General features: G+C 35.5%; 1 protein-coding gene across 2 annotated transcripts in view; it reads right to left on the bottom strand.

Moving 5' to 3' along the window:
- ALA3 (aminophospholipid ATPase 3) overlaps positions 1 to 12,849 on the bottom strand; it is a 177,269-nt gene that overhangs the window by 29,382 nt on the left and 135,038 nt on the right. For both annotated transcript variants that reach the window (XM_089989343.1, XM_089989344.1), the window contains exons 20-22: positions 4,551 to 4,716; positions 4,399 to 4,478; positions 3,998 to 4,237 (exon numbers count right to left, since the gene is read on the bottom strand). In XM_089989343.1, coding sequence (XP_089845469.1) covers positions 3,998 to 4,237; positions 4,399 to 4,478; positions 4,551 to 4,716 — 486 coding nt within the window. The remainder of the gene's footprint in view (positions 1 to 3,997; positions 4,238 to 4,398; positions 4,479 to 4,550; positions 4,717 to 12,849) is intronic.

Genomic DNA, 12,849 nt, shown 5'->3' with positions numbered 1-12,849 from the left:
TTTACTTCTAAATAGTTTTGAAATTCATTTGATAAATATTCTCCACCCGAATCGGATCTAAGAGTAGAGATATTACTTGAAAATTGATTTTTAACTATCATATGAAATTTTTTGAAAAAATCAAAGACTTCAGATTTTAAATTGAGAAAGTAGATCCATACATACCTAGTCTAGTCATCGATGAAAGTGACATAATAGGAGTACCCTCCTTTAGACATGACGGGGGAAGGACCCCAACCATCCGAATGGACTAACTCAAAAGGTCTTTTGGACACAAAAGTTCGGTTTGGAAAAGGAGTAGATTTCATTTTGCCAAAAATACAATTCTTACAAACAAAATGTTTCTCATTACAAAATTTCTTTCCAAATGGAAAGGAGTACATTTTTGAGAAACTTGGATGTCCAAGTCTTTGATGCCAAATATCAATATTTTTATCTTGGACATGGTTACAAAAAGAGTTAATGGGGAGTTTCAAGTTGCTCATGTAATAGAGATCTCCCCTTCTATGGCCTTGCCCAATCAGCTTCCCGGACCAGAGATCCTGTATAGAGCAATTCTTAGTTGAGAAGGAGATTTTACATCCATGATCGCATATTTGAGCAACAGAGAGGAGATTTAAATTAAGTTGAGGTACAACTCTCACGTTTGGCACAAAGAAGTCTTTTGAAAAGTTTAAGGTTCCAAAACTTTTTACTTGTAAAGATGTACCATCGGCAGTTGAAACATAGGAGTTTTTATAATTATTACATAAATCGGAAAGCTCATTTTCAAGGGGGGTCATATGAAAGGAAGCTCCAGAGTCAAGGATCCAAGACGACATACCTGGAGGAGAGGAGGAAGCTACGGCGGCACCCGAAGTTGATGGAATCTTGAGTAGAGTTTGTAGTGCCTCCGATAGTTGAGCAAGAGAAAAAGAGTCCGTTCCTTTGATTGCTTCCTCTTTCTTTTGAGTAGCTTCTTCAATGGAAGCAACTTTATTTTTTGGTGCTTCATTCAACTTAGGGCAATTAGCTCTTATATGACCCGGTTCTTGACAATGATGGCAAATGGCTTTTCTATAGTTGCCATTATAGTTATTTTGCCTTCCAAAATGTGGAGGTTTGTAGGTTTTCATATGGTTGTCGGGTTTTGATACGGCCAAGACATCATTTCCTCCTTTAATCATGCCAAGACGGGTTTCTTCTTGGCATATTTCGGCTATGGCATCTTCCAAGGGAAGAGGCTTAAATCTATGTAGGAGGGAGGATCTAACTTGTTCATATTCGGGCCTAAGCCCATGTAAAAATTGGAAAAAGTGTTCTTTTTCCATTTGTTCTCTCCTTAATTCCACATCTATACTAGAAACCCATTTTGGTTCTAGTAAGGATAGCTCATCCCATAGAGGGCCAAGAGTGCTAAAGTAGTCCCTAACACTCATTTCTCCTTGCTTGATAGTCCAGATTTTTTCTTGAAGAAAGAATTGACGAGCAAGGACTTTTTGTGTAAACATACCTTTCATGAAGAACCATGCTTCATTTTCCATCCGAAATTTGGCAATGTTGGCGCAAATCTTGAGCTCCACATTGTTCATGAACCAAGCAAGAATCTTGGCATGCTTACTTTCCCAATCTTCTATTTTAGATTGGTGATCTTCAATGGCCTTCATGCGGGCATCTCCTTCAAGAGCTTTTTTATTGATCGCCTTCCATCTTAGTTAGTTGGAGTTGTGGTTCCGGAATGGTGCCCATAACGTATCCCCAAAGTTTTTTCCCTTTGAGGTTGTTTTCCATGGCGGCGGCCCACATCATGTAGTTGGAGCCATTGAGCTTGAAGGAGAGATCAATCTTTTGTTCTCCTTCCATAATAACCACTCACAAGAGGATACCAAGGAGAGAGAGAAACAAAATAAAAACAAATATAGCTACACCACTAGCTATATTAAGAAGAAGAGCATACACAAGGCTCTGATACCATGTAATGAAATATACGGAAAAGCAAAGAGTGCACTAAGCACTTACAACATCTACTACAAAAAATAAAGAGAAAAATAAAATAAGAAAAACAAGTACCCCTATCGGGTACTTGTGAAATGACAAAAATACCCCTATCGGGTATTATATATATATAAATATATATATATATATATATGAATTACATATATTTTAACACTTACCATTAAAGACAATTGGAGGAAGACATTTACAAATTTCAATGACATTCTTACTGAAGACTCTTGAAGCCTTGAGATTCTTCCTCTTGTATTCTTCAATCTTTTTGTTCCCCCACGCAAAGTTTGAGGGGGTGTTAAAATGTAACCCTTCGTATATATACATTTATACTATGTATGTACAACTCTCTCTCTCTCTCTATATATATATATATCATTGTAAAACCCAACAAGGGTACTTTTGTCTTTTTACCTTTTACACATATTTCAATTGAAATATGGTTATATTTTTACATTTCTTTTTCTTTTCTTTTTTTTCCTTTATTTCTCTTTTTTATTTTGCCTTTTTGTATCCACCTTGGGAGGCCCAATGTAGTCGTTGGGCCCCTCCAACGGTCACAAATATGACCGTTGGAGGGGCCCCAACGACCATATTGGAGCCCCTCCAAGTGGCTCCTCTTTTGTTATAAATAGAGGACTTCCCCTTGTATTTAAGAGATACTTGAGGGAGCTTTAGCTCCATTGTAAAAGGGTTTTTACTCTATTTTTCATAATAAAGAAATATTCTTTTAGCCTTTTGGCTTAACCCCTTTGTGGGTTTATGAGTTTAGCACTTTATGTGCTTTTGGTTGCTCCTTAGTGGGTTTGTGTATTTGCACCTTAAGTGTGCATTTATGGGTTCATTATTGAACCCTTTGTTTTCTTACACTCCATCTTTTGTTAACGTGAATGAAGGTCTTCTTCTTCCATTCCTTCTCTAGTGCTAATAGTCACCAGCTTTTACTCTCAAAAAAATATCTTCATGAGCTCAAGATTGCAAGAACCAAGCGTGTCCTTTTGAACTTGGCTCATCAACTTAGAAAACACAAAACAAGGTATGAACTCATAAGTCCAGTTTTCACTTAGAAAAATATTGAAATGAGCTAGCATGAGTTGCACATGCACACATTATCTTGTTTAAAAAGCCCTCATTTTCACGTCCTTTAAGCCAATCTTGGTTGGACCAGAGAAACAAGGCCAAATTGGTGAACTAGCAATCAGTAAAAAGTTCCTTTTTCCATGCTGACATTGAAATGTACTTGGAAGAGCCAGAGTTACCTAGTAGCTAGTAAAATAGGCCCAGGCAAGCTGCTGTTAGCCAAATTTCTGGACAGCCACCTGAGCTTTAAAAGCATGTCAATCAGAAAATGTGCAAACACTTGTGATACCATAAATCAGGCAATTGACGATAAAAATATAAGGAGAAGTGACTACTGAATTTTCCCTTTTTCACTATGTTTATGTTGTACAGAAGCATAGTGAGAAGGGGAAAAATTCAGGTCAGTTGAAACCTCTGGTCAACAAAAGCACCTAATTAGATGTAAAATCATAACTAACTGAATCCCAGAATGCTATTTGAAATAATTAGAGATATAGGTTCGCTGACTTGTTCTGGCATGGAAAGATCAAGAATAGATATCTGATCAATCCACAAAGCTTCACCACCCAATTTTGTCTGTAACCAAACCTTGACCGCGCGTAAGCAGCACGAAAAAATGAGTTCCATTTTGAACCAAAAATAGATTCACATTTGTCAAAAGATAATGAAAGCAACCGCCAAATGGTATTTAACACTTATAACATGAACTTAAAGATACATTTACATCCACAAAGTAAAAAAACTATCCATTGTCAGAAATATTTCTGCAGTTCATAATATCATGTAAAAAAGAAAAGGATTCCCCATATTCTATGACCAATTAGAACCCTCTAATACAAGCAAGCCTCTCAACCTATCAACCCAAGATATTTTCTGGTGTAAAATAATCATTTCAAACAAAAGTGTAACAAGTAACCGTCGGAAACCATACCTGTGCTTTCTGCAGAGGAGAAACTCGGCAGCAAACAACTGAACTGCAATTCAAACTTAACCTGAGTAGGTTTCCCCTCAAATGTGGATCAAGTGCATGCATCAAGCACTTCCCATCTATTACAAGGGCCAACTTAGGTTGTGGTGCCATGCGCAGACATTGTTCAGCATCTGCAATATATCTCTTCAGCTCTTGTTTAACCAAATCCTTGATAACACGTGCTGTTTCAACTAGGTCCCCCTTGTATACATATCACAAGATATTTTTCTCATCATTCATAGGTTAGAACTTTTTTTGAGCTAGTTCACATAGATAAAAGTGAATGACAATACAAACAATTAATTATCTTCCATAGTTCAAAACATTAGATAAAAATGAAGGATAATGAAGACAATCCTTACCCTGCTTTCAACATCTCGAATTTCATCAGTTTCTGAACTGATCACAAACCGCTTCATGTCATTATTAATTAAGTTGCATGCTGCACATAAACAAAGACGGTCAAAATTCAAAAGATCTAAGGGAGAAAACGGTAACTTGCAGTACATCGTACCATATGCAATGTTTATTGCTGTTTCCATCTTATCACCAGTGAGGACCCAAATTTTTATTCCCGCCCTAGAAAGGGTTTCTATACATGCAGGCACTCCTTCTTGAAGCTTGTCTTCAATAGCAGTGCATCCGATCAGTATAAGATCATTTTCAATCATCTCTGCCACCTGAAACATTCATATGAAAACATGACACCTAAACAGATTATATCATCAAAGACTTTATGCCAAAAAGAGTAACAATGTTTCAGAGTCTGACATCAATGCTGACCAGCATAAGTGTGGACAGCATGCAGAGAGAAACATTTCTGTAAACAGAGAAAGCAATACAGTGGCCACCAGTCATATAAAGCACTTCAACGTAAAAAGACATAAGGCAAACTTTGTTTGCCATTTGCTGAGTAGAGACTTCCCTCTTATCCAGATTAGAGATTTTGTGGACGATAGGCATTGGTTTATAATATAAACAAATTGTAGAAATAGGACAGAAATACTAATGCTACAGCAATTGAAAACAGCACAAACAGGTATGGCAACTTGATATTCAAATGAGAAACACATAAAACTGTTAAATTATATGTTGATATATATATTTCTCTATATATATAAATATATATATACTTTTATTTTATGTTCTATGTAAACTGAAATACCCATTAGGGGTATTTCAGTCATTTCACCCATGTAATAGGTGATGGCCTACAGTAGAAGCTTGTCCTTTTTATTTTATTTATTTTTTCTTTTTACTTTTTGTGTACTATATATGGCTGTTGAGGCAAACCAACTAGTAGTTGGGCTGCTCCCAACAGTCATAAATATGACCATTGGGGGCTAGTCCAACAACTAGTTGGGCTGCCCCCTTCCCTTTCTCTTGTATTATAAATAGGGGTTTGAACCCCGTGTATTCTCAATGCTTTTCTAAGCATTTTATTAGTGAAAATATATATTTTTTATGCATTGTGTTGTGTGTGCCCATAGTGGCCATTGTGTGTGCTCATAGTGGCTATTGTGTGCATATGTTATGCTTTTGAGATCATTCTCACTTTGTATTATCTCTTGGTGAATTAGCGTTTGTGCACTTCTTTTGTATTTGTGTTGATCCTTATTCGGATATCTTTTGTATTTTCGCTTGTTTCATTACATGGTATTAGAGCTTGAGGCTCTTGAAATTGTGTGAAGCTTCTCCAAAAGTTCATGATTGCAAAAGAAGGATTCTCCTCCAGCATTGTCTCTATCCATCCAAATGGGCAAAAAAGAATCCATGACGATGATTGCCTTTAAGCTAAACTCCAACTATTTGATGTGGGTCATCGCTATGGAGCACAATATTAAGGGACAAAAATTATGGAGGTATGTGAGTAGTACTACATGTGAACCACAACTCATACTCACCAAAAAAAAAAGTTAAAATTCTTAATGACGAAGAAAGAAAGACTGCACTCATAGAACATCACATCAAAGTGGAATATTGGGAAGTCGAAAATGCACAAATTCTTTCTTGGTTCCTTAATAGCATGGAACTCCAGATTGTAGCAAGCATAGTCAAATTCAAAAAGGCAAGTGAGGCTTGAATTTTTCTCAAGTATATGTTCGTGCAAAAGGATTTGGCATGAAAATATTTTTTACAAGAAAAAATTTGAAGTATTAAACAAGGAGATAAGAGTGAAAGATTACTATGGCACTCTCTCACCTCTTTGGGATGAATTAGCATTGCTTGAGCCTAATTGAGAAGGTCACACTATTGAAATGAGGCAAAAGCCACTTGTGAAAGAACATTTGTTTTATTTCTGAGTCGGGTTAAAACCCGAGTTTGAGCAAAGTTAGGTCCAATATCTTGCATAGGACTGAAACTACCTCTCTTGATGATGCTCTTGAAGAGATATACCAAGTCGAGACCCAACTTGGCATGACTAAGGAAAGTGAGGAGATTCTTGTCGTGTCAAGACCCGACAACAATGTCAAAGTATATAATTGGAAAAGTAACAATGGATGAGGAACATATAACCATGGAAGAGGGAGAAGAGTTATTTGTCAGTTTTGCCAAGTGAGACACATTAGACCAAAGTGTCCCAAGCTCAAAAAAAATGTACCAATCGTTGAAGAAACACCACCCAAAAAAGGTGGTGAAGGTATCATGAAAGAAGGAGACCTTAAAGATTCTATTAAACATCTAACGAAAGCATTTTAACTATAACTTAAGAATTCCTCCACATCTACTTCTGGTATCGTCATGTCAACTTCCTCTCCTCCAAGTACGCTTTATTGGATTCTTGACTCTGATGCCTTTTTTCACATGACTCATTTAAAATCCCTCTTATCCGAATGCACAAAATCTTTTTATAACTCTTGTGTTTCTATAGCCGATAGAACTAATCTAGAAATTAAAAATATTGAAACATTTTCAAACACTTCAAAAAAAAATTCAAGTACCTAAAGTTAGAGTTGTTTCAAAACTTAACTTAAATTTATTATCCGTCTCTCAAATTTTGGATTATGGGTATGAAGCCTCCTCATAAAAAAAATGTTGGGTCCAGGATCGCTAGTCAGCGAAGCTAATTGGGGTAGGCAATATGAGGGTACTCTACTACATGGATTTTCATCTTCCTAAAGAATCATTTTGTAATATTGTCAAGAAAAAAATATTTTTGTATGGCATCAAAGATTAGGTATTCCTAATGTATCTAGGTTAACTCTTTTTCCATTTTTTAAAGACTCTTGTAATAAAGAGTTTGTATGTAATGAATGTATTCTTGAAAAAATGAAGATTGTTTTTTGCCCTAAAACTTTTATTTTCAAAGCCTTTTGAACTTGTGTATTCGGATGTATGGGGACCTGCGCCAGTCATGTCAAAATGAGGGTTATCTTATTTCAAGTATTTCGTTTTGTTTGACTTTTTACTGAAGAAGACGTCTGATGAAATTATGCATGATAATGATCATGATGATATGCATATTGATGACACTAGTGTTCCCATGGAGGACACCCAGAATTGTGATATTCAAACTTACTCCAGAAGAACTCTTGATCATCCTCCATGTGCACTCGATAGATATTCTGAGAACCAAAATCTAGGAGAATCTAGTAGATCCTCTAGACATCCAGAAAGGTTTGTGTCATATGAGACCTTTTCACTCTTTTATGAACCCTCAACCTACCATATGGCTAAAAAAAAATCCCGAATGGATTGATTCCATGAGCTTAAAACTAAGCGCCCTCAAGAAAGTCAAGACTTGAGAAATTCAACCATTACCTATAGGCAAAAGACCATAGGATGTGGGTGAGTCTACAAGGTAAAAAAAAAGAGGGATAGATCTTTAGAAGGATATAGGGCTAGGTTAGTGGCCAAAAGTTATTCTCAAGAGTATGGAAAAACTATGATGAGACATTTGCTCTTGTAGCCCATATGACTAGTGTTAGAACACTCATTGCCTTAGCATCCATTAGAAAGTGGCCTATCTACCAACTTGATGTTAAGAACGCTTTTTTGAATGGTGACTTAAATGAGTTAGTGTACATGGATCCTCCTCCCGGTCTTGAGATTAATAAAGGAAAAGTTTTTTGGTTAAGAAATAAAAGTATATATATATATGTGTGTGTGTGTATGTACACCGACATATAACTTAACATTTTTCATCAAACTTGCATTGTGATCATTGAAAGTTTGTCAAGAGATAAAAACCAAGGTGAAGGCAAGGCCTTATTGAAGAAATCTGATAATTGACATTCTGAAGTTGCATAAGGTAATTCAATGGTCCCTCGCAAAAATTTTGCTTGGACATAGTGGTTGTCCATCTCTATATGCTTGGTTCGCTTGTATAAGTTGATTGCTTGCAATATAGATAGCACTCTTATTGTTATAACACATCTTCGAAGAACTAGAGATGATTAAAACCATATCTTTGAGAAGACCCCTCAACCAGATAATTTTCATCGTTGTTGTTGTCATGACTCGATATTCAGCTTTTGTGGATGACAGGGAGACCTTTTGTTGCTTCTTACACCTCCAAGATCCAAGAGTCTCTTAAAAACATACAAAACCCCATAGTTGAGACTCTATCATTGGGATTATCTCCCCAATTTGCATCAGTATAAGCAATTAACTCTAAAGAAGAGGAATATGGAGTGATAGAGTTCCTGAAATATCTGACAATTTGTAGAACTCATATGCATCGTAGTTGGTGCATGCAAAAACTGACTGGTTGAGTGAACCACATGAGAGATGTCTAGTATGGTGATGGGTAAGTAGGTCAATGATCCAATCATTTGCCGGTATGGAGTTGGATCTTCAAGCGGAGTTCCATCCTCCAATCTTAATTTTGCATCTACAACTGATGGCGTATCAATCTTCTTATCATCAGAGATTTCAAATTTGACAATAATTTCTAAAGCCAACTTCATCTGAGACAATATATATGCTCTAGGTCAATAAGCCACTTCAATACCTAGAAAATATCTTAGAAAGCCAAGGTCAGACATATTAAAATATTTTTTAAGAATATTTTCAATTTCATTAATTCCCTTTATGTCACTCTCTGTGATGATCATCAACATATAATCAAGTATGACAATATCAGTACATGTATCTTTGACAAAAAGAGCACCGTCAGTAATAACAAGATTCATAACTCAAGTTTAACATAACATTATTAAACCTATCATACCAGCCTTGGGGGCTTGCATAAGTATGTAAACTGAAATACTCATTAGGGGTATTTCAATTATTTCACCCATGTAATGGGTGATAGCCTAGTAGAGGCTTGTCCTTTTTATTTTATTTTATTTACTTTTTGTGTACTATATGGCTGTTAGGGCAGCCCACCGAGTCGTTGGGTTACTCCCAATCATAATAAATATGACTGTTGGGGCCAGCCCAATGACTAGTTGGGCTGCCCCCTTCCCTCTCTCGTATTATAAAAAGGGGTTCAAACCCCTTGTATTCTCAATGCTTTACTAAGCATTTTATTAGTGAAAATATATATATTTTTTGTATTGTGTGTGCCCATAGTGGCTATTGTATGCTCTTGAAATCATTCTCACTTTGTATTATCTCTTGGTGAATTAGTGTGTGTGCACTTCTTTTGTATTTGTGTTGATCCTTATTGGGATCGCTTTTGTATTTTCGCCTGTTTCATTACAAAAAAAGGTGTAGATTGTATTATGAAATAAAAATCTCAGAAAAATCCCATGTTAATGTTTGTTCTAAGCATTTATGAAATAAGTATGTATTTTTGTTATTATGAGAGGTTTATGTGTTAGCCCTTAGTGGCTTTTGTGTATTTTGCAAATAAGTGGCATTTATATATGTGTATGTGCATATTTGTAGCCTCTTTGTGGCCTTGTTGTAGTGCACTTGTTGTTTCCTTACATGGTATCAGAGCTAGAAGCTCTTGGAAGGCGTGCAGATTCATGAAGGGAAAGTGCTGAAGGAAGGTGTTGGGAGCTCAGATCGTGCAAAGAAGCCTACAGTGCATTTACATCAACTTGGGACAACTCCTCTTCTTATCTCTCTTTCTTTCTTTTTCCACTCATTCTCCTCTACTTTTCCACTAGGGCTGATAAAGAGATTGTAATGGTTCCCATCAAATTTGATGAGAACTACAATATATAGGCAGCAGAGGTAAAAAGAATTCTTATGGGAAAGGATATGTGTTAATTTGTTGATGGTTCCGCATTGGAACAACAACCAATTCTCACAAAAATAGTTAGAGATGATGGTGGGTCTAAGAAAGAGAGCCTTAAAGAAATTGATAGAGAAAAAGCTATGCTTGAACATAAAAAAGCATATAAAGAGTGAGAAGTAGGTCATGCTAAAGTTCTTTCCCTCTTTATGGGTAGTATGCATGAGGAGCCTTGCTCCGACATACTTGAATTTGAAAGAGCCGTTGAAGCTTGAGAATATGTTAGACAAACATATACTCAAAAAGATGTGGCTCACAAGTGGGATCTCAAGGATAAAATAAATAGTTGCAAACAAGGCGATAAAACTTTGAGAGAATACTATAATACCCTCAAAAGGCTTTGAGACGAATTGGCTAAGCTTGAGCCTATATCGGAAACTCCGAATGATGCTTAAGAATAGAAAAAATACATGCATGAGGAACAATTGTTCCAATTCTTTTCAGGTCTTAGACCCGAATTTGAGCAATTTTGGGTTAATATTATTCATAGGGAAAAGCAGTTTCCCCTACATAAAGTCTCGGCTCAATTATGTATAGAAGAGAAAAGATTGAAATATATGTCTGATTCTAAGGAGATTAAAGATATGTTTTGGCCGTTTCAAGACTGGGTGAACCACCACATTTTTCAAAACCTTACTATGGGAAGTCTAGATATGATGACAATAAGAGGAGCATAATAATGTCATAATTGTGAAAATCGGGTCATATCAAACCCTATTGTCCTAAGTTCAAAGGAAGAGAAGACAAAAATGTGGCATCCGTGGGAATGTCTCACGAAGAAAGAAGTGAGACCAATGAAGATTCAAAATCATTGGAACCATGTTCTCTAAAATCATGGAGGCCCTTCATCCACTGATCAAAAACTCATCTTCATCTCTTTCTAGAGTAGTGGTCTCTACATCTTTACCTTTCGGTAAGGTTTTTTGGCTTTTAGATTCCAGAGCCTCTTTTCATATGACTCCACATATATCTTTACTTTTCGAGTGTAGCACTAATTCAATGCAAAGTAATGTTTTTACCGTTGATGGGTCCTCTCTTAACATAAAAAGCATTGAAAAATTTAAAAGTACTTCAAAAATTTTTATTCCAAAAGTTAGGCTTGTTCTAAAACTAAATTTAAATTTTCTTTCTGTTTCGCAAATTACCGACCATGGTTATAATGTCTCCTCATCTAAACAATATTTTGTACATGATCTTCAGTCTAGGAAGCAAATTGGGGAAGGACATAGAAAAAGGGACCTCTACTACATAGAATGTCTTCTTCTTCCAAAAAGCATTTTTTTTTGTAATATTCAAAATGTGGACTTAGTTTTGTAGCATCAAGGACTAGGACATCCTAGTTTATCAAAATTATCTCATGTACCCCATTTGAACAAATTTTGTAATGAAAAATGTCATCATGAACATTGTGTTTTGGGCAAAATAAAAGCTCTTTCTTTACCCAAAAGGGCCTTTTTTTCTAAACCGTTTGAATTAATGCACTCGGATGTATGGGGACCTTTCCCTATCTTATCTAAAGGTGATTTCTCTTATTATGTGATATTTGTTGATGATTATACTAGATTTTCTTGGATATATTTTCTTATGCACAAGTATGAGGTTTTTGAAAACTTGAAAAAAATAGCATAACCTTATTAAAAATCAATTTAAAGCTAAAATTTTCATCTTCCGCTCTGACTCTCGGGGAGAGTTTATATCAAATGATTTCAAAACATATTTTGAAAATAATGAAATTGTTCACCAAAGATCGTGTTTATACACCACAACAAAAGGGACAAGTTGAGAAAAAATATAGGCACATAATTGAGACTACTAGAACTCTTTTGATTTCAAAAAATGTTCAAAAACATTTTTGGGCTGAAGCTTGTTTGATGGTTGTATATCTAATCAATAGACTTACATCATCTAAGCTTTAAAACATTTCTCCTTATAAAAAACTCTTCAAAATCTCTCTCGAAGATCTTAGGTTAAGACCTTTTGGATGCCAGTGCTTTGTTCTCACCAATAAAAATAATACTCTCTCCTAAAGTTATACCATGTGTTTTCTTTGGATACGAGGAAACTCAAAAAGGGTTCAGATGTTTTGATTTTGAAGGGGACAAACTATATATTGAGGAATGTTTATTTCCTAGAAAATGAAAGTTTCTTTCAGAATGTGTCTAAGAAGAATTCTGAGTATTCATTTTTACTTGAATTACTACCACAAAATAGTGATGCTTCTTTTGAAAATGTTAGTAATAAAGAGCCTCAATTAAATATACAGGATGGTGAAAATATTGAATTTGAAAGACCAAGCATGATTCAATATAGAAGATGGGAAAATGATAAACAACCAAATGCTCTAGAAAGTTACTCCATATTAGAAACTCAACAGTTTTAAGGTGTCAGAAGATCAGATCGGACCCCCGGATAGGTTTTCTCATATGAATCCTTTTCCCAACAATATAGATCCTGTTTAGCTAGAATTTTGTCCTATTTTGATCTTGTCACATATAAACAATCAAAAGAATACCTTGAATGGATAAAAGCTATGAATAAAGAATTAAGAGGGAGAAATATTTGACCTGCCTAAAGGTAAGAAAACTATATGTTGCAAATGGATTTATAAAGTTAAAACCAAAAG

This window comes from Nuphar pumila, chromosome 15, assembly GCF_984573655.1.
Source record: "Nuphar pumila chromosome 15, dmNupPumi1.hap1.1, whole genome shotgun sequence".
Taxonomy (NCBI): domain Eukaryota; kingdom Viridiplantae; phylum Streptophyta; class Magnoliopsida; order Nymphaeales; family Nymphaeaceae; genus Nuphar; species Nuphar pumila.
This window is presented reverse-complemented; position numbering and strand designations above follow the sequence as displayed.